Here is a 28,000-nt window from a genome sequence, read left to right as displayed (position 1 = left end):
TATCACATTGTTTTTTATTATTTTGTGAACAAATCAACAGAGAATACTTATAAGGATCTCATATTATATAAGTCCTTGTGTCTACTGTACATCATCCGCTCCTTCAAAGTGTTTACTCCTCAGCATCTTTTCCCTGTAAACAAATTAACATTTAAATGAAAGTCACAATGTGTTTTTATATTTAGTAATACAGTAATCTGGTATTGATTATGCTCAAGTTATATATTAACCAACAAGCAGGATAAGTACCTTCCCAAATTCACGGCTTTTAGCTCTCAGCTTGTTGACCTGGGACTCGGCAATGTCAGCCCTCTCCTGAGCCTCTTCCAGCTCATGCTGCACTTTCCTGAATCTGGAGAGGTGAGTGTTGGCCTGTTCCTCCTGTCAATTAAATTACACCTGCTTAACAGATGCCCAAAGTCTCCAAAGTACTACAATGCTATTAATATTATACTATTATATCAAGAAGTACACAAATGTTTATGAAAGTGAAACTCACAGCCTCTTCACTTTGCCTCTTGTAGGCCTTGACTTTCAGCTGAAGTTTGTCGACAAGGTCTTGGAGTCTGACAATGTTCTTCTTATCTTCTTCAGTCTGTGTCAGAAAAAGAAATATTACAACGAGTCTTTAATTTTACCACTCACATGTATTTTTGTTTGATTGAGTACCTGATATGTGAGTTCCTTCACTCGTCTTTCATATTTGCGAACTCCTTTCACCGCTTCAGCACTGCGTCTCTGTTCCGCTTCAACTTCACCCTCCAGCTCACGAACCTGAAACACAAGAGACATTGTGAATCAACGCTTGGGGTAAACTCTTAAAAAAACTCGAAAAAAAAGACTGATATTTATAGACACATACTCTAGCTTCCAGTTTCTGGATCTGCTTCTTTCCACCCTTCATGGCCAGATTTTCAGCTTCATCCAGACGGTGCTGCAGGTCTTTGACCGTAACCTCAAGGTTTTTCTTCATCCTCTCAAGATGAGCACTTGTGTCCTGCTCTTTCTTCAACTCTTCTGCCATCATGGCAGCCTGAAATATTTTTTTTCATAGTTTTGTGTGTTTGATTTGTAAACTAAACAACATCAAAATATATCCAACTTTAATAGGTACTTGTACATACCCTGCCGATAACATTGCTATAGAAATCATTGATCAAAACTCAATTCAGTTATTTAAGCGTCATACTTACATCAGTAATTGCCTTCTTTGCTTTTTCTTCGGCATTCCGAGCTTCCTGGACCATGTCCTCCACCTCGCCTTGAACCTGAACAAGATCTGCATCCAACTTCTTCTTGGTGTTGATAAGGCTAGTATTCTAGAAATTAATATTGAATGTTCAAAATTAGATTAAATAAATATACTTACAAGTTTAAAAGTAATTCCTCCTTCATACTTGAGAGTGTAAGAGAGTCACTCGCTCGCTGGCATCCACAAGTTCCTGCTCGGCCACTTTACGACCTCTCTCTGTCTGTTCGAGAGCAGCTCTAAGCTCTTCGATCTCAGCCAGCATCAGGTTGTTCCTACGTTCCACCATGGCAGCCTGTTCTCTCATGTCTTCTTGTCCCCGTAGTGCCTCATCAAGCTGTAGCTGAGCATCCTGAAGTAACAGAGAGTCATTAAGATCAGGTAAAGATACATTGGTACACCCACAGTAACAGAACAAACCTTGAGTTGTCCCTGGACGTTCCTGAGCTGCTTCTGAGCTTCAGCGGCCTGACGGTTTGCATGGCTCAGCTGAATCTCCATCTCATTGAGGTCTCCTTCCATCTTCTTCTTTACTCTTAGAGCATCGTTTCTGCTCCTGACCTCAGCGTCCAGAGTGGTCTGCATGGATTCAATCACTCTCTGGCTGTTCCTCTTGATCTGTTCAATCTCCTCATCCTTCTCGGCCAATTTCCGATCTACCTCCCCCTTCACTTGGTTCAGCTCAAGCTGAACACGAAGGATCTTGGATTCTTCATGTTCTAGGGTCGCCTAAAAGGTGGTTAAAAATAGGCGGTTTGAAATGGTCACTTATAAAAGGGATATAATATAGGTTGTAGTTTAGAATTAATGGTGACCTTACCTCAGCTTCTTCAAGGGCTGTTTGGATTTCTGACTTTTCACTTTCTGCTAATTTCTTTCCTTTCTCCAGCTCATGAATAGTCTTTCCGGTCTCACCAAGCTGCTCGGTCAAATCTGAGATCTCCTCTGCACAAGAAAGAGCACACGCAGTAGTCTTTTAAATATTATATGAACATGTCCTTCAAAAAAATTGTTGGAGAAGGCAAAAAAAACAGACCATTGATAGTAAACTTTAATACATACGTTGCAAGTTTTTGTTCTCCCTTTTCAGGGTCTCCAGGTGATCCAAAGACTCTTCGTAAGAATTTTTCATTTTGAAAAGTTCTGTGCTAAGTGAACGAGTCTCTTTCTGGGCCCCTTCCAACTCTGCCTGGCTTTCCTCATATTTCTGCTTCCATTCTGCCAAGACCTTCACATCATCAAAAATTAATGTTAAAGTAAATGTACTCGAATAATATAAAAAATACAGTTATTACACAACACTCTAAAATTCTTGATTCTGATTGGCCGGTCATGACATTCCAAGGTATGTTATTCAGATATAACAACTGTCAAAGCTAAAGGTAGGGTGCATGATCTCTGAAAGCCAATGTTGACATTTGAAATCACTTTAACAAACACGCCCCTACCCCAATAGAAACTGGACCTTATTTTAGCCTCACACATAAGCAACCTAGGCACTGATTTGGGTTAGTATACAAGCCTCTTACTGCTGATTGGCTACAAGTGTGTTTTGGTACTCGGCCCGACTCCAAAGTGTTTTTTAAAAACATGCACCCCACCTTTAATAACACACAGTAACCCGGATGCTGTAAATAATTTTGACGAGTAACATTCAAATCAATATTTAATGTTCCTTACCTTACTTATGAGATTAATAACCATGTTATTATTGGGATAATGTACAGGTAGCCAGTTGTTATCATGAAATAAGCCCCATTCAATGTGATATAAGACCCGATGGGAACTGTCAGGGCGATAACAACCTGCCACCTATACATTATCCTTTACATGGTACTTGCCATTAAGCAAAACCTCACTATGGTGGAATTGAAATATGGTACAAAATGGGTTGCTTTTACATTTACATACACCTTTATCTAAAACAACTTTTGTTTTTCCTGGGAATACAACATTTCACCTTATCAAAGTTTCTTTGTTTCTTGTCAAGGTTGGCTGCCAGTGCATTAGCTCTCTCTACGTCAATCATGAAATCTTCAACTTCGCCTTGGAGTCTCTGTTTGGTCTTTTCCAAAGAGGCACATTTGGCATTCACAGCTTCGATGGACTCCTCCGCATCCTGTAAACGTTGAGCCAGCTTTTTCCTAAGAGCAACCACTACAGGTTAGTCAACTACTTTATTTCCTGGTGTGAGAAAATTCAATGGGTGATTTCATTTACTTTGCTTCCTCGAGCTCCTCTGTACGCTGAATGGCATCAGTCTCGTATTTGGTCCTCCACTGAGCTACCTCACTGTTGGCCTTAGACATGCCACGCTGGAGCTCAGCTTTGGCTTCCTGTTCCTCTTCAAACTGCTCTCTGAGCAGATCGCAGTCATGGCGGGACGATTGGAGAGCATGGGCCAAAGCATTTTTAGCCTGTATAAGATAACCGTAATATTGAAAATACTCAACAAAAATTCAATTTATAAGTTAATTCAGAGAGAAAATTTCATTTACCTTGACTTCTTCCTCGTTTTGCCTCTTAAGCTCTTCGATCTGCTGAGTGAAGGCCTGTTTGCTTCGAGTAAGCTGAGAAACTAAACTCTCCTTTTCTTCTAGTTGACGTCCGATTTCACCTAAAATGTTTTTACGGATGGCAGTCAATCTCTGCAGGCCTTATAGCAGTTTATAGGCATTGTCACTTTGTTTGTGCCAACATAATCTTTACTATTTTATCATACTACTTACCATTTTCAGTCTGAAGTCTTGCCCTCTGGACACTCAGATCATTCACCTGGCGTACATGTTCGTCATTCTTTGTCTTCAGCTCACTCAGCTGATCCTCCAGCGAACGACACACCTTTTCAAGATTCGTTTTTGATTTGGCGACAGCCTCCATATTGCTGGACAGGTCATCGATCTCCATCTTAAACTCACTTTTCTCTTTCTCCAACTTTTGTTTCACTCGCTGGAGGTTGTCGATCTGCTCTCCCAGCTCCGCCACACTGTCCGCCTGCTTCTTGCGAAGTGCCGCAGCCGTCGCTTCGTGCTGCAATGTGGACTCCTCAAGATCGCGTCGCAGCTTCTGAAACTCAGCCTCACGTTTTTTGTTCATCTCAATCTGGGCAGTGGTGGCGCCGCCAGCTTCTTCAAGCCTCTCGCTGATCTCCTCAAGTTCCCTGGCGAGATCGGCCCTCTGCTTCTCAACCTTAGCTCGAGCAGCACGTTCTGCCTCGATTTCTTCCTCCAACTCCTCAATACGAGCCTGTTATTGCATGCATAAGAGTGAGTTATATTTAATTACAAAGACTAAAAATGGTGATCAATCATACTTTAACAATTACATAGACCCAAAATGGTGATCAATCACACTTTGAATGACCTGAAGTTCTTTGATCTTCTTCTGAAGTTGTGCACCAAGAGACTGCTCATCCTCAATCTTGCTGAGAAGTTGACTTGTTTCAAAATCTTTCCTGTTTTTAAAAAATGAATCAAAATGGTTTAATTATGAAGGTGAACATGGGATGATCTGTACTACAGGTTAACATCATTAGTCCCTTACTTTTTCAGCTTTTCTTCTATCTGTTGTTTGTCATTCTCCAGGTCCATTGTGTTTTCCTGGGAAAGTTTCAGGTCTCCCTCAAGTTTTCTTTTGGCTCGTTCAAGGTCCATACGGAGTTTCTTCTCCTGTTCCAAAGAACCTTCCAGCTGTTCCACAGATTTATAAAAATGTGAATCAACATTTTTCTTTTATGGTTCTTGTTAAACATGGACCACTATGTAGACTAGTACTAGTTGTACATGTATTTTGCAGTAAACAAACTAACTTACATCATCCACTTGTTGTTCAAGTTTAGATTTGGCTTTAGTCAGAGTATTGACTTTGTCTTCCTCTGCCTGGAGATCATCAAGAGTCTGCTGATGTGCCTCTTGGAGGGCTTTCTTCTCCTTAGTCAGCTTGACAAGAAGCTCATCTTGAGATGCCATTTCCTCAGTAAGGTTTTTAACCTAGAAAACACGCACGTTTAAATCTGCAAATGTCTTTGGTTTGAGATCGATGCTGTATTCACCTTATATTTACCTTGTTCTCAGTGGCGTGCTTCTCCTTTTCCACTTTGGCCAAGGTCAACTCTAAATCATCAATGTCTTTCTTCAGTTCAGAGCACTCATCTTCTAGTTTTCTCTTCTTTGCTGTCAACTCGGCGTTGATTTCCTCTTCATCCTCTAATCTTTCTGTGGCCTCTTTAAGTTTGGCCTCGAGCTGGATCTTGCTTTTGATCAGGCCTTCACATCTTTCCTCAGCATCAGAAAGATTCTCGTTTTCCTATGATATAATCGCATATTTAATAAGGTCTAATTTACTGTCATTTATTATTATTTCTAATGATTAAAGTTGGAAAAACTCACAGATGCCACTTGTAACTGAAGGTCATTTTTCTCCTGAATCAGAGAAACCATCTTCTCCTCCAGCTCCTTCTTTTTGGCGAGTGCCTTTGCAAGATCCTCCTTCATTTTTTCAAAGTTTTCTTTCATGGCTGCCATTTCCTTTTCGGTCTCAGCGCTCTTCAGAAGAGGCTTGATCCTGAAGTACAGCTTCATCCATGGCCAGTGTTTCACATTCATGAATGAACGGATGTTATATTGGATGGCATATATGGACTCTCTGTCATTAGAGATGATGGGAACATGTATGATTTACGAAACCAAGCCAAATTAAACCAAAATGATTTACTGCGCAATTTCCATGTTCAAATATTTTATTATTTTTATTAGAAATAATGTTCATGATTACTAAAATACCTTCTTTCCATCATTTTAGTAAACTCCTTCCTCATAAGGTAGCCCCTGCACATTGCTTGAGTCATGGTCACGAGGATAACAAGTTTCTCATCTCGCATCTCTTCAAGAAGACCCAGAAGCCCAGCTTTGAAAAATACCTGAAATGTTTGTTGACATTATTAATGACAAACAGACATCAAAGTCAAAGCAGTAAGAACGATCTTGTAAACTTTCTAACCTTGGTGTGTCCAAACTTGTATTGTGTATGGTCGATATCAATGGAGCCAAGAAGCTTCTCAGAAGCCTTCTTATTGTCAATGAACTGACCTTCAGGAATGACACTAGCATTCAATACTTTGTACCTGAAACAGAAATATTTCATTAAAATGTGTATTCATCTGATGTATGACATTTGCATATGGCATATACATCATGATACCTCTGCTTAAAGTCAGCATAGAGGATTCTGCTTGGGAAACCTTTCCTACAGATCCTGATTCCCTCCAGTACACCATTACAGCGCAACTGGTGAATGACCAGAAAGTTTTCCATAAGACCTAAAATATAAAAGTTCAGCATTTGTCAGGGTTTTGATGTTATTTCATTGGAAGGAGCTCTGATCCTTTTTAATAAGTTTATTACTGACCTGGAGTCTTGGACTCGTTTGGAATCAGACAGCGGACAAAATGAGGATGAGTGCTTCTCAGATTGGTCATCAGTTTGCCCAAGTTCTCCTTTTGGTTTAGCAAACAAACAGAAAAGATATTATTAACCTGCAGACTTTTGTTTCACATGGAATATTAAAGAGTCGAAACCATGGTATTACCCGGAACAAGGCGGACACAGTCTGGAAGGAGCCGCCTTTCTTTTTTCCACCTTTTTTTCCACCAGCCTCAGCTGTTGGATAAGCAACATAATATAAGAAACTTGTGGCAAACTATGCCACAAGAGATATTTCTGCATATATTTTGCCAACCTTCCGAAGAGGCATGGGTAGCATACAGGTGAGACAACAGTTTGACTGAAGACTTCTGGTACAACTGAACCACAGAGTCATTGAGGGGGTCCTTGTTCTTATCCAGCCAGCCTGTGATGTTGTAGTCTACAGTACCAGCATAGTGGACCAAAGAGAAATGGGCCTCAGCCTTGCCTTTGGCAGGCTTTGGTTTCTGGAAGGATGCAGTTTTACCAAGATGCTGATCATACAACTTGTTCTTGAAGGTCAGATCTGATGCCTTGGGGAACATACACTCCTCCTCAAGGATGGAGAAGATGCCCATTGGCTGCAGGAAAGAGCACAATACACTGAGATAAAGCAATGAATCAAGCTATGATTCACTTTATGTCCTGATGGTTTATTACCTTCTCAATAAGCTCAATGCAAGCAGCCAAGTCCATACCAAAGTCAATGAATTCCCACTCAATGCCTTCTTTCTTGTACTCCTCTTGTTCCAGCACAAACATGTGGTGGTTGAAAAACTGTTGCAGTTTCTCATTGGTAAAATTTATGCATAGCTGCTCCAGGCTGTTGTACTGTAGTAAACATAAACATTTAATCAAACCTTAAAAGATTTATCATTATCAAAACAGAATCATAAGATTTTTTGTTAACTTACATCAAAGATTTCAAACCCAGCAATGTCCAGCACTCCGATGAAAAACTGTCTTGGCTGTTTGGTGTCCAACATCTCGTTGATTCGAACAACCATCCACAAGAACATTTTCTCATAGATTGACTTACACAGAGCCATGGCTCCATTATTCACCTGATTAATGTAAAATAATAATTAAAGACACCAGCCAACCAATACAACTGCAAATACAGTACAATATGCAAATTTTTTAGGAGTATACCTGAGGAACGGTTTGACCTTTGGTTACATATTCATTCCCAACCTTCACTCTGGGATAACACAAAGCTTTCAACATGTCAGCCGAGTTAAGTCCCAGGAGGTAAGCGATTTTATCAGCCACTGGAAAAAAAATATGTAAAATAATTCACTTTCATGTTTCTCGCTGAACCTCAACTATGTAAGCTTAACATAAAGTCCCACCCTCAGTTCCATCAGGCTCGGCCTGTTCCTCTCTCTGCTTCTGCTTGAACTTCATGTTCCCATGATGCATCACAGCGCCTGTCAGCTTGTAGATGCCCATTTTCTCCTCAGCAGTGAAGCCCAATATATCAATGGCTGTCTGTAAGTCGAAAACAATCAAATGCCTCTTGTCACAAACAATATAAATTTAGTGGTTTGTCTCAATGAGAAAGCATTGGCAAAATGACTGATCCTTTGATTTCTGAATCAATTGGTGTCTACTTACATCAGTTGCAACGAACTCTTCCACATCATTGATGCTCTTGACTGTAATCTCACCTTGACTGATCATTGGATAGTCATATGGGTTAGTGGTGATCAGAAGAGCCTCTACAAGAGCAACATAAATGAAATAATGATTCAACATGTAACTTAGTTACAATGCAATAAATTCCAAGTATACATTAGTGTAAGGTTTCATACCAAGCAGTTCTGGTTTATGGCCAGTGCAGAGCTGGTAGAAGATGTGGTAGCTCCTCTCAGCAGACAGCTGGAAAGTTACCCTAGATTTTTCCAGAAGGTCTATAAAACAATCACATGATTATTACAAAGATAAAATATAATTTTTTATTTGTATTGGTTTCTATTATAAACTGTTCAAAAGAAGTAAAATCTTACAAGTTTCAATATCAGCAGAGGCCAGCTTTCCAGTGGACCCAAAATGAATTCGGATGAATTTACCCTAGAATTGGAATAGGTCAACCCACCCATTATTAAAATAAATGTACGAAAAAGCATAATAGCATCAATAGTGGATCGTACCATTTGTTAATTCATGACTTACAAAGCGGGAAGAGTTGTCATTCCTCACAGTCTTGGCATTTCCATAGGCTTCTAGCAAAGGGTTGGCTGCAATGATTTGATCCTCCAGTGACCCCTAATGGGCACATCATATTGCGGATTTGAAAGTCGAATAAGTTCTCCATGAATGTCTGATAAATGCATCGTGAGAAACAAATAGGACATACCTGCATTTTCCCAGTGACAGCCTCTGCCTTCTTTTGTCCAGACACAGCGATTGTCGCAAAGTACTGGATGACACGTTTGGTGTTAACAGTCTTTCCTGCACCAGATTCCCCACTGAAAATATGATTCAGCATAATAATTATAAACCAAACTCCATTTTTTGTGACAAGATAACGGTATCGCGATTACTACTTACGTAATCAGGATAGACTGATTCTCACGATCTACAAAAGAATAAATAGACGTTTATTACAGTATACAAAATCACAGTTAGACCATGGCTCTTAAGGTAAAAGTTATTTACCCCATAAACTCTGAATCATAATTGTCTATTTTTCATACCAGTGAGCATAAACTGATAGGCGTTGTCAGAGATGGAGAAGATGTGAGGTGGGGCTTCAATTCTTTTTTTGCCCCTGTAGGCTGTCACCACTACAGAATCATACACTGGGAGCCACTTATAGGGGTTCACGGTGACGCAGAATAGCCCAGAGTAGGTCTGAAAAAAAGGAATGTTATTAACCCACTCAAACCCACTTCAATAAAACTTGAAATCATTTTTTAAAATACGTTTATAATACGTTTATTATATGTTTATTATACATTAATTATATGTTTATTATACGTTAAAAGTTTATTATTACATTAAATTTTTCCCAAAGTGTAACAGCGTATTGGGCTTTACAAAAATCAATCATGAATATTAATTAGTGACGTAACATTCGCCTAGCAGTAATCTTTGATGAAAGGCATGTGAGTGCTAGCTAGGCACCAGTGTTGCCAAGAATCGGTCTACGTGTACGTTGTTGTCGCAATTTTTATCTAGCCAATTTATATTGTAACAATCACAAAAGTGTACTAGATGATGCACATTTTTGTTAGAAAGGGTCACGGGTGGATAGACTGTGTGTGGCTGATTTCGTTTCCATGATAACACGGTCTCTACAGGATTGCTGCTACAGTATTACCTAATAAAAAAGTTTTTGAAAGTAATTTTAGAATTTGGGCTTGGGTAATTGGGTTAGTTTTGATTGACAATTGTGCAGGTTGTAGTTGCAGTATGCAGATCTGGCAACCCTGGTGCTGCGCTACACGACTTAAAGGGATAGTTCACCCAAAAATGTACAACAATTTATACAAACCTTTATAAATTTCTTCTTTCTGATGCACACAAAGAAAGATATTTTGAGAAATGTTTGTAACGAAACCATTCATGAACCACATTAACTTCCATAGTGTCCTTTAGTCACAGAATATTTTGCTCATGTATCTGTGTCATTGTGACGGATCTCCGCATTTTTCCGTGTCTATACTACGGATTTTCTTTTCTGTTTCAGTTTTATGTTTTTTTTAAAACTATTTTCTCATGGGTTTGGGGTTTTTATACAGGTTTGTAACAACACATGAGTCAGAAAATGATGACAAAATTTTTATTTTTGGGTGAACTATCCCTTTAAGGCTGAGGCTTCAGTTTAAATAATGTCTTAAATCTTTTATGTGCAAGGTGGTCAAAACTATAATATACTAATATAAAAGATATGAGATGAATTTAAGGTTTATAAAAGTTGCATTGTTCAACTTACGTAGATCATCCATGCTGCGTAACGCTCTTTGAGGTTGTACAACACAGTAGGCTCATTGAGGTGGGTCATCATGGCCATGTCCTCAATCTTATCATACTTGGGGGGATTCATAGGAAAAATCTCCTCCTCCTTCACCGTAAGGTTCTGGAATGTCATATAAATGTTATAAAATATGCAATGCTGAAAAATGTAATGGCTAAATGTAACTAAAACTCTACTTTTTACCCACTTTGCCACACAGGGTTGTAACCGTTGCTTTGCCACCCTCACGACTTTTAAGGACTCCTTTGAGGTACATTTCTTTGGGCTCAGACACAAAGAATGCGGTTTTGGCATCAAACGGTGTGTTCTGAGCCTCAATCCTCTCCTTCTCTGGCTTGCGGAGGTAAATGGCAGCTGGGCCGAAACACTCCATTTCTGGGTCGCCCATGGTGGCACTATTTAAAGAGAAAAAAAACAGTTTACCAATGTGTAAGATTAGTGATGATGGGAATTACAAACAAATTTGCAAACTACGAACAAAATTGAAAAATTGGTCACATAGTGCACTTCTAATTTTTTTTAAAGACGGCTCCCAGGTTTACCTTGATCTTGCACAAACTCTTGGGAGCTGATCTTGATGTTAATGCGCCACTTCTGTGAATTATTATCAAAAAGAAGACATTTTAAAATGTTTGAACTTACTCCAAAAATTTAAGTTAAAACTGATTTTATTCAGAAGCATAATATTATTTTATGTACAAGTAAAGTAAAAGATATAAAGGGAAAATGCAAAGAAAATTGAACACACTAACCTTCGCTATGCAGTTGTAAGCTCTGGGAGGGGTCTAAGCTTGTTTCTTATATAGGGGCTTACGTGTCCTGCCAACACATTATAGCATCTCATTTTGGTCATGAAACCTGTTTCTCCATTGACATTTGTCCTGTTAAGGAGCATCACTGTATTATTTTTATCTTTTGATTAATGAAGTCTCCCTGTAGGGTTTGAGTGTGAAGATGGTAATGCATTCGTTGTTATTCTTCGGTATACCATTAAGGAGAGCCTTTTAGCATTCATACAGTATTATTTACAGTATATAGAAATTAATAAAAATAAATCCGGTCACAAAAAGTGATAGAAAAAAATTCCACAAATACAAAGAATAGCTTATTTCAAGTGTAGTTTAATAAATACAGTAGCACCCGCTAGTTGCACATCTGACTATTCAGTATGTCCCACTGATAATAATTTAACCTCCATAGCAAATGTTACTGGTATAAAGTTGCAAGAGCCTTTAAAGTTGTAAATATTATAAAGAAATCAAACTGGTATGCCTTTATCCCACAAGCCTGTCTATACTAAGAACAGCTGAGGCTCACAGACCTCTCTTGGGTATGAAACAAAGTCCAAGGTGGTGACAAAATTTTTGATGTTAACAGCTTGAGTCATTAAATGCTTTTAGCCGTGGCTGTGAACACAAAGAATGGTAAAATAATCTGTGCACTGTGCCTTTAAATGGATGCTTGTAGATTATATTCTTGTACATTCACCGACTTCTGATGTCACAAGTTAATTTCCAAACGGGATGCTGTTTAGTGATGATACAATAATATTAGTGAAAGTGTTATCTTAAAGCAATGCATGTTTAATGTGATACAGTTACCTCAGTTTGCCTAAGTATAACATGATATATGATTTCAAGTATGCTTTGTGAGCTATAAGGTCATCCTATAGACTAAAAAAGGTGATCCTAAACTGGGAAGCCATTTAAATTGTGAGGGATTCAATCTTGAGATGTAATAACTCCCCCCAAATAAAAAAAAATAAATTAAAACTTGATAGCTAACCCAGTACAGTTCCTTTGTATTTACCATGTACATACAACATACATTGGTACATATATTGGTCTTTCCCTATCTAAATGATGTACAAAAACTGTCAAAGTTACATGATGCTCGAACAGGTTTGTTTAGCAAATAAACCCTTATCTTCATAAAAAAATATTTATTTTATAATTTTCCTGTTTTCTATTATTTCATTTTACTTTGTTTTTTATTGCAGTTTAATCTTATGTCTGTTTATGCATTTTTTTAAAGCTGCTTTGCAACAAAGCAAAACTGTGAAAGGTGCTATAGATAGAAATTAATTCTTCATACCAGTAATCTTAAAAGTATAGTTCGCCCCAATTGAAAAAAAATTTGTTAAATATTTACTCAGTGGTAGAGCATTGCGCTAGATGCGCAAAAGTTCATGGGTTTGAACCCCCAGAGAGCACACATACCGATAACTGTAATGCACTGTAAGTCACTTTGGATAAAAGCTTGTAAATGTTTTTGCTGAACACAAAGGAAGATATTTTGAGGATTATTAGGAACACCATAATAATACTGTGTTTGACCCCCTTTCACCGAACTGCCTTAATTCTACGTGGCATTGATTCAACAAGATGCTGAAAGCATTCTTTAGAGATGTTGGCCCAAATTGATAGGATAGCATCTTGCAGTTGATGGAGATTTGTGGATGCACATACAGGACACGAAGCCCCTGTTCCACCACATCCCAAAGATGCTCTATTGGGTTGAGATCTGGTGACTGTGGGGGCCATTTTAGTACAGTGAACTCATTGTTATGTTCAAGAAACCAATTTGAAATGATTCGAGGTTTGTGACATGGTGCATTATCCTGCTGAAATTAGCCATCAGAGGATGGGTACATGGTGGTCATAAAGAGATGGACATGGTCAGAAACAATGCTCAGGTAGGCCATGGCATTTAAATGATGCCCAATTGGGACTAAGGGGCCTAAAGTGTGCCAAGAAAACATCCCCCACACCATTACACCACCACCACCAGCCTGCACAGTGGTAACAAGGCACGATGGATCCATGTTCTCATTCTGTTTACGCCAAATTCTGACTCTACCATCTGAATGTCTCAACAGAAATCGAGACTCATCAGACCAGGCAACATTTTTCCAGTCTTCAACTGTCCAATTTTGGTGAGTTTGTGCAAATTGTAGCCTCTTTTTCCTATTTGTAGTGGGGATGAGTGGTACCCGGTGGGGTCTTCTGCTGTTGTAGCCCATCCGCCTCAAGGTTGTGCGTGTTGTGGCTTCACAATGGTTTGCTGCATACCTCCGTTGTAACAAGTGGTTATTTCAGTCAAAGTTGCTCTTCTATTAGCTTGAATTAGTCGGCCCATTCTCCTCTGACCTCTAACATCAACAAGGCATTTTCGCCCACAGGACTGCCCCATACTGGATGTTTTTCCCTTTTCACACCATTCTTTGTAAACCAGAAATGGTTGTGCATGAAAATCCCAGTTACCGAGCAGAAATACTCAGACCGGCCCGTCTGGCACCAACAACCATGCCACGTTTAAAATTGCTTAAATCACCTTTCTTTCCCATTCTGACATTCAGTTTGGAGTTCAGGAGATTGCCTTGACCAGGACCACACCCTTAAATGCAACTGCCATGTGATTGGTTGATTAGATAATTGCATTAATGAGAAATTGAACAGGTTTTCCAAATAATCCTTTAGGCGAGTCTGTATATGGGAGGAAGGGGTGTACCCTACACAAGGTTTAAAACCACTGCTTTCAACTAATAGGCATTATCAGAGATGGTAAAGATGTGAGGTGGGAATTTTTTCCCCCTAGCCTGTCTCAAATTCAGCATCATACACTGGAAGACACTTATAGGTGTTCACAGTGACGCAGAAGAGCCCAAAGTAGATTTGAAATACAGGAATAACTATGTTATTATTCCACTCAATAGTTAAACTCTCAGACACAGACATTTTACATACACAAACATACAACATTGATTTTTGTTTAACCTCACGTTTTGAAATTGGAAATATCTAAAAAGTGTGTGGGGAGCATTATAAACACCATTCGTTAACATTATTAGGGGACGGGACATTCGTAGCAAGTAGCTACATGCTACTTTACGTTTATTTTGGGCTATAACATCTAGCTGTATAGATTATCTCACTTATTAAATGGTTTCAAACTTAGTTCAATAGATACAGTAGTGCCATGTAAGTTGTAATCTTTTGGTAATTATAATTCATCTTCCACTGACAGCAAATGTCACTGGTATAAAGTTGCAGGAGACTTTAAAGTCATAGATATTGTAAAGAAATCAAACTCTGGTATGCCTATCCACAAAGTTTAAGAAACAAGATGGGGTCTAAGGATTATGCCTGTCTAAGAACAGCTGAGGCTGCCAGGCCTCTCTCTCGGGAATGAAACAAAGTCCAAAGTGGTGACAAAATCCTGGACTCATTACGTGCTTTTACCCGTGCCTTTCCACTTAGAAAGTGGTGAAATAATCTGTGCACTTAAAATTCCTTTATCAAATATCTAGCAATAAATTCCAGTAAAAGATTCGACATTCATTGACTTTTGATACCAACAGGATGCTGGTTAGTGAGGATGCTTTCAGAACAGTGGAACCCTGAAACCTGTTTAATGTGATACAGTTACCTCTGTTTGGCTAACTGTAACAGATATGATTTCGAGTATGTTTTGTGAGTCATAAGGTCAGGCTTTCAAGGAGAAAGGTGATCCTAAATTGGCAAAGAGGAGAAACCATTAAAAATTGTGAGGGCCTCCCACTGAATAAAATGTGAAACTTGACCTCACCCAATACAGTTCCTTATTTGAACAAAATACAAATATAGATGCTACTGCTGTCTTCTCTATCCAAATGGCAGCATTCTCAGAGGGGTTGTTGTATCTTGAAGTGCCTGCATTACATTACAAAGACATAATCTAAGTGTTTTAAGTCTCTGACAAGAGCCTGCAAGTGTATAAGATGTGCTATAGTAGATGCAGGTCTAACTTGGATCATGGATGAGGCAGTTGTATCACAGATTCATGACATTATGATGTGATTTCTTATTTTAGGAGTTTTAAATATAATACCTTTGTTTTTTAGTTGGCTAAAAAGATTTAGAGACTTTGCTGTTGTTGAGCATTCGATGTGGCATTACTAGTTTTACTCAGCATGCTGTTTTTTCTAAAGCTGCTTTATCTCTTACAGGATCCAATGGCTTTGTACAACTAAGCCCTTGTTATTATCCTAAGTATATCCCTTTATTTGATTTAAAAAAATTTAGATAAAAAAAAATGAAATAAATACATACAGCCATTGATGTTTAGTGGGCAACTTTATTGACCACATGGCTTAGACACAGAACAAAAGCATATTATATGCTTGTATGGAGCCGTCTCTTCTTGAAAGGAGATATTCTGTGAATTAAAAGGCACAAACCAAAAGCAATAATACCCAAAAAACCTCTCTTCAAAGAACATTTAATATTTTAATCAAAATATTCAAATTTCTGTATGCGCATTTATGAGGAAGAAATGTTATGGATGTGACATTTTTCCGACAAATCTGAAATTTGCACTTAACTATGAAAAAAAAATGCTTTAAACACTTTAACAGAGAATTTGCATAGGTATTTCAACCACAAACATGGACATCTGACATATCAGTATGGTTAAAAGTTTGACGAAAAACTTGACTTTCCATAATAAGGTTGACTTGGATTTGTCCATTTACTCTGCAGACTCTTTTGTCTAGGAAAAAGCATAAGATTTATCAATTATTTTGGATTTTTAATATGAATCAACCAGGTAAGGTTGGTCTGAAAGCCAGCCCATTCTCATGAAATGCGTATAAATGGCACGCAGTTGAAAAGTCATACGCCAATTCCAATATTGCATGCATATGATACGCCAGTCCTTCCTGTTCACTTATATGGCGCATCTTTTCGTGTCGTTTTATTTATTGGTTTCTAGTTTGTTTTAGTTTTATACCATTGTAGCTTAGGTTTGGGTATAGAGCAAGTTTTTGTTACATAAAATTACATCCCAACCCAAACCCCAATTCTAACCCCAACTCCAGGCGACCATGGTTTAAAAAAAAAGACAAAACATGAAGAAACCAATAAATTACATCCTAAAGCAAATACCAAATCTATCCCCAAACCCAAGCTTTACTTATTTCCAAAAACAGAAATAAATAAATAAATAAAATGACACGAAAATATATATATGTAAACGGGAAGGACAATGCATGCAAAATTGGAATTTGGCATTTATATTGCAAGCCTTTTCAACTGCGTGCTTTTTATACGCATTTCATGAGAATGGGTTAGAAAAGCTGTCCTAAAAACTTGCAGACTTACCTTTCCTAGATCACGGCTCCTTGCCCTAAGCTTATTGACTTGAGACTCAGCAATGTCAGCCCTCTCCTGAGCCTCCTCCATCTCATGTTGCACCTTCCTGTACCTTGACAGGTGAGTGCCAGCCTGTTCCTCCTAGATTTAACCGGGAATCAGTAGTTTATTAGGTTATTCAATTATTCAATTGAATAATGGCTATTTTGAATTGATTATGAAGAATTATACAACACTTCCGGCTCTTCAATTGGATAAGAATCTTGATTCAATTCAGCATGACCATAAACTACTGTACTTACAGCTTCTTCAGCTTGTCTTTTATAAGACTTCACTTTCATCTGCAGTTTGTCCACCAGATCTTGCAGTCTGTTCAAATTCTTTTTATCCTCCTCTGTCTGTTAAAATATAACTGTTAGTTCATATTTCACTGTTGACAACCCATTCCAAGCGTCCTGTAAAGTAGTCTACCTGGTAGGTGAGTTCCTTTACTCTTCTCTCATACTTGCGAACTCCCTTGACAGCTTCGGCACATTTTCTTTGCTCATTCTCAACTTCACTCTCCAGCTCACGAACCTTCAAAAATGAGAGCAATGGTACATTTAAAATCTCTTCATTGCGATCTACAGATTTCATAGCCTTTCAGATTACACAAAAGCATCACCCTAGCTTCCAGTTTCTGGATCTGCTTCTTTCCACCCTTCATGGCCAGACTTTCAGCCTCATCCAGACGGTGCTGCAGGTCCTTGACCGTAACCTCCAGGTTCTTCTTCATCCTCTCAAGATGAGCACTTGTGTCCTGCTCTTTCTTCAGTTCTTCTGCCATCATGGCAGCCTGAAATCATTACTCACTGTTTATTGGTGTTTTGGTAAGTTTCCAATTTGTGTGACGAATTGGGTTTGATTGGATTTTTAAATGGTGATTTTTTTTAGCATTACGCTTTCATATTTTCTTTTGAAAATGAACACTCACATCAGTAATAGCTTTTTTAGCCTTTTCTTCTGCATTTCTGGCTTCCTGAATGGCATCATCCACTTCACCTTGGATTTGAACAAGATCAGACTCGAGCTTCTTCTTGGTGTTGATGAGACTGGTGTTCTGTACATTAAAGATTGAGATGTGGTTTACCATAGTTCTGTCAAAGCAGGCCTAAAAACTGAATCACAAGCTCTTTTTACAAACCTGGGAGTGGAGAAGTGCTACTCGCTCGCTGGCATCCACAAGTTCCTGCTCGGCCACTTTACGACCTCTCTCTGCTTGCTCGAGAGCAACTCTCAATTCTTCAATCTCAGCCAGCATCAGGTTGTTTCTGCGTTCAACCATGGCAACCTGTTCTTTCATATCTTCTTGACTCCTTATAGCTTCATCAAGATGAAGTTGTGCATCCTAATAAAGGATGAATAGCTTGTTTTAGAAGTACAAATTTGAAATTACTAGCTACAAAAACCCCAAGGCTTTATATTTGCTGTACCTTAAGTTGTCCTTGAACATTTCTGAGCTGCTTCTGAGCTTCAGCAGCCTGACGGTTTGCATGGCTCAACTGAATCTCCATCTCATTGAGGTCTCCTTCCATCTTCTTCTTGACTCTTAGAGCTTCATTCCTGCTCCTGACCTCAGCGTCCAGAGTGGTCTGCATGGATTCAATCACTCTCTGGCTGTTCCTCTTGATCTGTTCAATCTCCTCATCCTTCTCGGCCAATTTACGATCTACCTCCCCCTTCACCTGGCTCAGCTCGAGTTGAATACGAAGGATCTTGGATTCTTCATGTTCCAGGGTCGCCTAAAAAGGATGGTTAAAATAAGTGTTAACTTGTTAAATAAATATTTTATAAAAGTGCTTATGCTATGTATTATGGCGCTAATTCTAGTATTAAATCGAAGTGATCGGCACATTAAAGGGACATTCCTTTTTTTATATATATATGCTAATTTCCAGCTCCCCTGAAGTTAAACATTTGGTTTTTACAGTTTTGGAATCCATTCAGCCGATCTCCGGGTCTGGCGGTACCACTTTTAGCATAGCTTAGCATAATACATTGAATCTGATTAGACCATTAGCATTGCACTACAAAATAAGCAAAGAGTTTCAATATTTTTCCTTAAAACTTGACTCTTCTGTAGTTACAACGTGTACTAAGTCAGACGGAAAATTAAAAGTTGTGATTTTCTAGGCAGATATGGCTAGGAACTATACTCTCATTCTGACGTAATAATCAAGGACTTTGCTGCCGTAACATGGCTGCAGCAGGCGCAATGATATTACGCAGTGCCTGAAAAATAGTCCCTTTGGTTACTTTCAATAGCAAGGGACTATTTTCAGGCGCTGCGTAATATCATTGTACCGCAGTATAGTTCCTAGTCATTTCGGCCTAGAAAATTGCAACTTAAAATTTTCCGTCGGCCTTAATTATGCTAAAATATGCTAAAAATGGTACAGCCAGACCCGGAGATCAGCTGAATGGATTCTAAAAACTGTAAAAATCAAATGTTTAACTCCAGGGGAGCTGGAAAATTAGCATATTTTCAAAAAAGTGGAGTGTCCCTTTAAATTTATGTTGTATCCTTTACAAATAACAGTTACCTCAGCTTCCTCAAGAGCAGTCTGAATTTCGCTTTTCTCAATTTCAGCTGTCTTTTTGGCCTTTTCAAGCTCATGAATAGTCTTTCCAGTTTCACCAATTTGTTCGGTTAAGTCAGAGATTTCCTCTGTAAAGAATGTACATAGTAACTTAGTGAGAACATGAACGCATTAAAATAGTTTTCAATACCAACTGCACTTTGCATTTGTGGTAAAGCCCTACGTTGAAGGTTTTTGTTCTCCCGCTTCAGGGTTTCCAGGTGATCTATGGCCTCTTCATAGGAGTTTTTCATCTTAAACATCTCCGTGCTCAGATTACGAGCCTCTTTCTGAGCTCCTTCCAGTTCTGCCTGGCTTTCTTCATACTTTTGCTTCCACTCTGCCAGAACCTTGGAAAAGGCCAATGAAAATTAAGCAATTATGGTATATGCTATAAATATATATAAACATACAATATAATTAACCCATGTACCTTGTCAAAGTTCCGTTGCTTCTTGTCAAGATTGGCAGCAAGTGCATTGGCTCTCTCTACGTCAATCATGAGATCTTCAACTTCACCCAGTAGTCGATGCTTGGTCTTCTCTAGAGAGGCACACTTAGCGTTCACAGCCTCAATAGACTCCTCAGCTTCCTGAAGACGCTGAGCAAGCTTTTTTCTATAAAGAAAAATAAAATTACCATATCAGGTTTCTGCAAACTGGCAAAATTTAGTCATTAAATAATTCTATAAATTTACTTTGCTTCCTCAAGCTCCTCTGTACGCTGAATGGCATCAGTCTCATATTTTGTCCTCCACTGAGCTACCTCACTGTTGGCCTTAGACATGCCACGCTGGAGCTCAGTTTTGGCCTCTTGTTCCTCCTCAAACTGCTCTCTGAGCAGATCACAGTCATGACGAGAAGATTGTAGAGCATGTGCCAGGGCATTCTTTGCCTAAAAAACAAAACAAAAACAGCGTACTGTATGTGCCCAAGTCCACTTATCTGCTAGAGAAACATAAAAAACTAAACCATTTACCTTAATTTCTTCCTCCATCTGCCTCTTAAGCTCCTCAATCTGCTGAGTGTAAGCCTGCTTGCCTCGAGTCAACTGAGAAACAAGAGCTTCTTTTTCTTCCAACTGACGGCTTAATTCACCTTTTATAAAGATCAGATTATGTTAATGAATACTTTATTAACAGTTGCATTGAGGTTTTGTTTTCACACTTACCATTTTCAGTATTCAGCCTTGCTCTTTGTGCACTCAAATCATTTAACTGTCGGACACATTCATCATTTTTGGACTTAAGTTCACTCAGCTGATCTTCAAGAGTACGACACATCTTCTCAAAGTTACCCTAAAAGAAGAATCTCATATGAGTATAAATCTAATGGTGAAAATGTAGTTGTCAAGATAAATAGTTTTCCCACCTTTGATTTGGCAACAGCCTCCATATTGCTGGACAAGTCATCAATCTCCATCTTAAACTCACTTTTCTCCTTCTCCAGCTTTTGTTTCACTCGCTGGAGGTTGTCGATCTGCTCGCCCAGCTCCGCCACGGTGTCCGCCTGCTTCTTGCGGAGTGCCGCAGCTGTCGCTTCGTGCTGCAAGGTGGACTCTTCAAGATTGCGTCGCAGCTTCTGAAAATCAGCCTCACGTTTTTTGTTCATCTCAATCTGGGCAGAGGTGGCGCCGCCAGCTTCTTCGAGCCTCTCGCTGATCTCCTCAAGTTCCCTGGCGAAATCGGCCCTCTGCTTCTCGACCTTAGCTCGAGCAGCACGTTCTGCCTCGATTTCTTCCTCCAGCTCCTCAATACGAGCCTAAAATCATGATTTTTTTTTCAAGTTATACCCTTTATGTGGTCAGTGTTCAATCCTAACATTGTGAGATTTAAAAATGACCTGGAGTTCCTTGATCTTCTTTTGATGCTGGACACCAACAGACTGCTCATCCTCAATCCTACTTAGAAGTTGGCTTATCTCAAAGTCCTTCCTGTGGGTGTTAATAGTAACAGTGTAGTAATGAAATGGTTTTGTGATTTTTAAAAAGCAACTTACAATGTTATACATTTTACGAGCATTCCCTGGCAATCAAACCCATTACCTTGGAGTAGCTAACTGCCATGCTGTACCAGCTGAGCTACATGAAATCCTCTAAATACTGCATATAAGGAAAGTCTTACTTCTTTATCTTCTCTTCTGACTGTTGTCTGTCATTTTCCAGATCCATAACGGATTCTTGGGCTAGTTTCAGATCACCTTCCAGCTTTCTCTTGGCTCTTTCAAGATCCATGCGAAGCTTCCTTTCTTGCTCCAGGGAACCTTCCAACTATCAAGTGAAAATCGCAAGATTATTTCACCTACTGTATACAACACATAAGTTCATAAATATATTTTGCAGTAAACAAACTAACTTACATCATCCACTTGTTGTTCAAGTTTAGATTTGGCTTTGGTCAGAGTATTGACTTTGTCTTCCTCTGCCTGCAGATCATCCAAAGTTTGTTGATGTGCCTCTTGGAGGGCTTTCTTCTCCTTGGTTAACTTTGCAATGGTTTCATCCAGAGAAGTCATCTCCTCAGTAAGATTTTTCACCTGAAATTAAATCACTACCAGTCAGAAATACTTACAGAGAAAATACTTACTGATTAAAAAAATCTAATAAAATGTATATGCAAACCTTGTTCTCAGTGGCGTGCTTCTCCTTTTCCACTTTGGCCAAGGTCAACTCTAAATCATCAATGTCTTTCTTCAGTTCAGAGCACTCATCCTCTAGTTTTCTCTTCTTTGCTGTCAACTCAGCGTTGATTTCCTCTTCATCCTCTAATCTTTCTGTGGCCTCTTTAAGTTTGGCCTCAAGCTGGATCTTGCTTTTGATCAGGCCTTCACATCTCTCTTCAGCATCAGAAAGGTTTTCACTCTCCTGTTGATTGGAAAGTCATGCATTTAATGTTTTGTGATGTTTTCCTGCTGAAAGACCATAGTTTACATTCATAAAAACTCACTGCTGCCACTTGTAGCTGAAGGTCATTTTTCTCCTGAATCAGAGAAACCATCTTCTCCTCCAGCTCCTTCTTCTTGGCGAGTGCCTTTGCTAGATCCTCCTTCATTTTTTCAAAGTTTTCTTTCATGGCTGCCATTTCCTTTTCGGTCTCTGCGCTCTTCAGCAGAGGCTTGATCTTAAAGTACAGTTTCATCCATGGCCAGTGTTTCACATTCATGAATGAGCGGATGTTGTATTGGATGGTGAAGATAGATTCTCTGTTTCATATCATTAGAAGAAACGGTCAAAATTTGTTTGTGAAGTGTTCCCCTACTGTATTTTGTGTTTGTGCATACCAAGCATACCTTCTCTCCATCATTTTGAGAAATTCTTTCCTCATGATGTATCCGCGACAAAGAGCCTGAGTCATGGTAACCAGCTCTGCTAGTTTCTCATCTCGCATCTCCTCGAGAAGACCCAGAAGCCCAGCTTTGAAAAATACCTAAAATGTGGTATTGACGTTATTAAACACATCTACAAATAAGGAAAATAAGTATGATCTTATACATTTTCTAACCTTGGTGTGCCCAAACTTGTATTGTGTATGGTCTACATTAATGGAGCCAAGAAGCTTCTCAGAAGCCTTCTTATTGTCAATGAACTGACCTTCAGGAATGACACTAGCATTCAATACTTTGTATCTGAAACAGAAATATTTCATTAAAGGTGTATCCATCTGATGTATTACATTTGCATTTGGCATATACATCAAGATACCTTTGTTTAAAGTCACCATAGAGGATTCTGCTTGGGAAACCTTTCCTACAGATCCTGATTCCCTCCAGTACACCGTTACAGCGCAACTGGTGAATGACTAGAGGGTTCTCCATAAGACCTAAAATATAAAAGTTCAGCATTTTTCAGTGTTCTGACATTAATGTTCAGAGCTTTGATTTGTTTATAATGAGTTTATTGTTGACCTGGAGTCTTGGACTCATTTGGAATCAGGCAACGGACAAAGTGAGGATGAGTGCTTCTCAGATTGGTCATCAGTTTGCCCAAGTTCTCCTGTTGGTTTTGGAAACAAACAGAAAAAATATTATTAACCAGTACACTGAATATAATATATCTTACTTCGTATTGTATTCTTTTTGTTTTATCAAAAGAAATTACAAAAAGAATCCAATGGAACCATGGTATTACCCGGAACAAAGCGGACACAGTCTGGAAGGAACCACCTTTCTTTTTTCCACCCTTTTTGCCACCAGCCTCAGCTGTTGGATAAGCAACATTACATTAGCAACTTCTGGTAAACAATGCCATCCAACAGAAATGCATGCATTTGTTTTGCAGACCTTCGGCAGAGGCGTGGGTAGCATACAGGTGAGCCAACAGTTTGACTGAAGACTTCTGGTACAACTGAACCACAGAGTCATTGAGGGGGTCCTTGTTCTTATCCAGCCAGCCTGTGATGTTGTAGTCTACAGTACCAGCATAGTGGATCAAAGAGAAATGGGCCTCAGGCTTGCCTTTGACAGGCTTGGGTTTCTGGAAGGATGCAGTTTTACCAATATGCTGGTCAAACAACTTGTTCTTAAAAGTCATGTCTGTTGCCTTGGGGAACATACACTCCTCCTCAAGGATGGAGAAGATGCCCATTGGCTGCAGGAAAGAGCACAATACACTGAGATAAAGCAATGAATCAAGCTATGATTCACTTTATGTCCTGATGGTTTATTACCTTCTCAATAAGCTCAATGCAAGCAGCCAAATCCATACCAAAGTCAATGAATTCCCACTCAATGCCTTCTTTCTTGTACTCCTCTTGTTCCAGCACAAACATGTGGTGGTTGAAAAACTGTTGCAGTTTCTCATTGGTAAAATTAATGCATAGCTGCTCCAGGCTGTTGTACTGTGATACACATGATATTTTAATTCATACGAATATTGGAGAGCTGAAGAAAAATATGAAACAACACACACATATACTTACATCAAAGATTTCAAACCCAGCAATGTCCAGCACTCCAATGAAAAACTGTCTTGCTTGTTTGGTGTCCAACATCTCGTTGATTCGAACAACCATCCACAAGAACATTTTCTCATAGATTGACTTACACAGAGCCATGGCTGCATTATACACCTGATAAAAGAAAAATAATAATTAAAGACACCAGCCAACCAATACAACTGCAAATACAGTACAATATGCACAAAATAATTATACCTGAGGAACGGTTTGACCTTTGGTTACATATTCATTCCCAACCTTCACTCTGGGAAAACACAATGCTTTTAACATGTCAGCCGAATTAAGTCCAATGAGGTAAGCGATTTTATCAGCCACTGGAAAAAAGATTTAACATAATTAACTTGATGTTTCTCACTGAGCCTATAATATCTCAGCTCAAAGTGAAGTCCCACCCTCAGTTCCATCAGGCTCGGCCTGTTCCTCTCTCTGCTTCTGCTTGAACTTCATGTTCCCATGATGCATCACAGCGCCTGTCAGCTTGTAGATGCCTATTTTCTCCTCAGGAATGAAGCCCAATATATCAATGGCTGTCTGAAAGTTGAAAACCATTCATTGTCAAGTTTGTATTACATACTGTAGAGTGATACAATGCTAGAGCATATTCCATATGATTATGCATCAACATTTCACTTCCACTTACATCGGTTGCAATAAACTCCTCTACATCATTGATGCTCTTGACTGTGATCTCACCATGACTTATCATGGGATAGTCAAATGGGTTAGTGGTGATCAGAAGAGCCTCTACAAGAGGAACACACCAGAAATCCATTACACCACTTAGTTAAAATAATAATTCGATACCCAAATCTTTAATAATAACGTAAATAAATGTAATTTTGGTTACCCAGCAGTTCTGGTTTATGGCCAGTGCAGAGCTGGTAGAAGATGTGGTAGCTCCTCTCAGCAGACAGCTGGAAAGTTACCCTGGATTTTTCCAGCAGGTCTACAGAGCAAACACATCTTTATCAGAATATAAAAAATGTATGTTTATGTCAGTCATTGGAAATTGAAACAGAAGATGGGTCTTACAAGTCTCAATATCAGCAGATGCCAACTTTCCAGTGGACCCAAAATGAATTCGGATGAATTTACCCTGGAGATAAAAGTAGACGGATGACAATTTTCCATTAGTGAATCATAAACAGCCGACACATTAATCCAGTTGCAGTGCCAGTTGTTGGCCTAAGACTTACAAAGCGGGAAGAGTTGTCATTCCTCACAGTCTTGGCATTTCCATAGGCTTCTAGCAAAGGGTTGGCTGCAATGATTTGATCCTCCAGCGACCCCTAATGCGTTCAAAAGGAACAAGGTTTAATGTAACAGGCAAGTTAGTGCTCAGCTGTTTTATTTGACGTATAAGTAATTGAAACATTATCATTAAAGCATTTATCATATAAATAAACATTGTCAGCACCTGCATTTTCCCAGACACAGGCTCTGACTTCTTCTGTCCAGACACAGCGATTGTCGCAAAGTACTGGATGACACGTTTGGTGTTAACAGTCTTTCCTGCACCAGATTCTCCACTGAAAATATAATAATGCACAATATTAAATAGACCCTACTATATTTTGCACAGAAAAAAAATGATTCAACTTAATAAAGTAAATTACATGCAATGTAAAAAACAAAAAATGCAGCATTTTTGTCAAATCAACATATCTTTTTTATGTTATTTTAACTTAAAATTAAGTTAAACAATTTCTTTTTTTTTAAGTTATATTTTTTGGTCATTTTTGCCTTTATTTAACAGTGATTTTAGAAGAGGACAGGAAAGTACAGGGAGGAGAGCGGAGTATGGGATCGGCAAATGATCACGAGCCAGGAATCGAACTCAGGTCACCGAAAGTGCGAAAGCGCCACATGTTGGAACGCTACCCACTACACCATCAGCTCCGAATAAGTTAAACAATTTCAACTTGTTTATATAAGTTAAGTCAACTTATATTACAGGTCAAAACTTAAAATTGTAAGGTTGAATTGACTTGCAAAAACTAAGTTGTTTTAACTTCATGCTGCATTTTTTTACAGTGTGGTTGCCTTAAAATTTTGAGTTAATTCAACTTTAAAATATAAGTTGACACGACAATTTTACACAACTTTTCCACTATTTTTAAATTAAATTAACTCAAAATTTAAATGCAAACAGGTAACTTTCTTTTTAAGTTAAAGTCTTGAAAAACAACTCACGTAATCAGGATTGACTGATTCTCACGATCTATAGGAAAAAAAGACATTTAACTTTCAAAATAGTTGACTATTAAGTTGAATTAAGTATAAGTTGTCTAAATATCTTAATAATAAGGTGTCGTAATATCCGTAAGTTTATACCAGTGAGCATAAACTGATAGGCGTTGTCAGAGATGGAGAAGATGTGAGGTGGGGCTTCAACTCTTTTTTTGCCCCTGTAACCTGCCACAACTACAGCATCATACACTGGGAGCCACTTGTAGGGGTTCACGGTGACGCAAAACAGCCCAGAGTAGGTCTGAAATAGAGGTAAATGTAAAAAAACTGAATATAAGTCTTTAAATGACATTAACACTATTTATTTCGGTACTTACGTAGATCATCCATGCTGCATAACGCTCTTTAAGGTTATACAGCACAGCGGGTTCACTGAGGTGGGTCATCATGGCCATGTCCTCAATCTTATCAAACTTGGGGGGATTCATTGGATGAATATCATCATCCTTCACTGTGACAGTCTTTAAGAAGATAACATTTTATTATTTTTTTTATAAAAAATCATCAGTGATTAAGTGCAATTTTGTTAAATGTGACTGGAGTGGTAGGTTAGGTTTTTTGGTTTCTTACGGCTATGTCTGTATTAAAAATAAAAAACTGTATAATACTCTTTGTGAAGCACCTTGGGAAATGCCTATATTGTGTGTGCTTTACAAATAAATAAAAAACGATATACAAAAACTAATTTAAGATTAGAGCATCTTAGTATATGAAATCCTGTTGTGTAGTTCTCAACTTACCTTTCCACAGAGAGTTTTAACGGTGACTTTGCCACCCTCTTTGCTCAGAAGTGTACCCTTAAGGTACATCTCCTTAGGGTCTGTCACAAAGTATGCGGTTTTGGCATCAAACGGTGTGTTTTGAGCCTCAATCCTTTCCCTCTCTGGCTTTCGAAGGAAAATGGCCGCCGGGCCAAAGCACTCCATTTCCGGGTCAATACTCATGATGGCACTTTACATGAAAGATAAACAAAATGTAACAATTTATTTAAAAATGAAAATTCAACGGTTGATCAGTGATAATTCAGCTAATATTAATTAATTAACAGCATATATCTTCCAGCAAAAAATTGATAGTAAAGTACAGTAAGTAGTTAACTTTACCTTCTTTTGGCTCCAGTCAAGAAAAGTGATGTTGGCCAGTGATGCGAGAAGGCTAAAATAATAAAGCAAGATTTATCAGAACAAGCAAGCTTTTTTTTCAATACACATAGTAAATGCTGAAATAGTTAATACTGAATGTTTTCGTATGACTCACCTGGCTGTGATCAGGTTCAGTCAGTGGATGAGCGCCGGACTACTGTTTTATAGAGCAAGATGTTTCTCGTCATCAAACCTTTCTCTCTTTATTTGGT

At 38.7% G+C, this 28,000-nt stretch overlaps 1 protein-coding gene across 1 annotated transcript; it reads right to left on the bottom strand.

The window, feature by feature from the left end:
• Positions 1 to 3: 3 nt before the first annotated feature.
• On the bottom strand, positions 4 to 27,989 carry myhb (myosin, heavy chain b). Its single transcript, XM_065264887.2, has 79 exons — positions 27,904 to 27,989; positions 27,750 to 27,801; positions 27,387 to 27,597; positions 26,964 to 27,107; positions 26,731 to 26,887; positions 26,590 to 26,617; positions 25,814 to 25,925; positions 25,593 to 25,685; positions 25,429 to 25,492; positions 25,244 to 25,342; positions 25,037 to 25,140; positions 24,789 to 24,927; positions 24,592 to 24,710; positions 24,358 to 24,507; positions 24,106 to 24,276; positions 23,720 to 24,026; positions 23,568 to 23,638; positions 23,345 to 23,432; positions 23,142 to 23,259; positions 22,942 to 23,065; positions 22,730 to 22,866; positions 22,387 to 22,642; positions 22,062 to 22,304; positions 21,800 to 21,976; positions 21,565 to 21,710; positions 21,284 to 21,374; positions 20,813 to 21,202; positions 20,613 to 20,739; positions 20,421 to 20,539; positions 20,140 to 20,336; positions 19,876 to 20,059; positions 19,627 to 19,792; positions 19,407 to 19,531; positions 18,297 to 18,605; positions 18,008 to 18,211; positions 17,798 to 17,923; positions 17,489 to 17,659; positions 17,296 to 17,400; positions 17,127 to 17,222; positions 16,834 to 16,965; positions 16,206 to 16,222; positions 10,881 to 11,088; positions 10,652 to 10,795; positions 9,411 to 9,567; positions 9,265 to 9,292; positions 9,071 to 9,182; positions 8,887 to 8,979; positions 8,721 to 8,784; positions 8,526 to 8,624; positions 8,329 to 8,432; positions 8,064 to 8,202; positions 7,864 to 7,982; positions 7,626 to 7,775; positions 7,372 to 7,542; positions 6,986 to 7,292; positions 6,836 to 6,906; positions 6,656 to 6,743; positions 6,449 to 6,566; positions 6,248 to 6,371; positions 6,031 to 6,167; positions 5,638 to 5,893; positions 5,312 to 5,554; positions 5,062 to 5,238; positions 4,793 to 4,938; positions 4,613 to 4,703; positions 3,979 to 4,495; positions 3,748 to 3,866; positions 3,470 to 3,666; positions 3,210 to 3,393; positions 2,312 to 2,477; positions 2,070 to 2,194; positions 1,670 to 1,978; positions 1,398 to 1,601; positions 1,194 to 1,319; positions 863 to 1,033; positions 670 to 774; positions 500 to 595; positions 250 to 381; positions 4 to 133 (listed from the first exon to the last, which is right to left on the bottom strand). The coding sequence occupies exons 3-79, from the start codon at positions 27,588 to 27,590 to the stop codon at positions 113 to 115; spliced, it is 11,628 nt and encodes a 3,875-aa protein (XP_065120959.2). The 5' UTR covers positions 27,591 to 27,597; positions 27,750 to 27,801; positions 27,904 to 27,989; the 3' UTR covers positions 4 to 112.
• Between the last annotated feature and the right edge of the window lie 11 nt (positions 27,990 to 28,000).

This window comes from Paramisgurnus dabryanus, chromosome 7 (assembly GCF_030506205.2).
Source record: "Paramisgurnus dabryanus chromosome 7, PD_genome_1.1, whole genome shotgun sequence".
Lineage (NCBI taxonomy): Eukaryota > Metazoa > Chordata > Actinopteri > Cypriniformes > Cobitidae > Paramisgurnus > Paramisgurnus dabryanus.
Note: the sequence above shows the minus strand (reverse complement) of the source record. Positions and strands in the feature narration are given on the sequence as shown.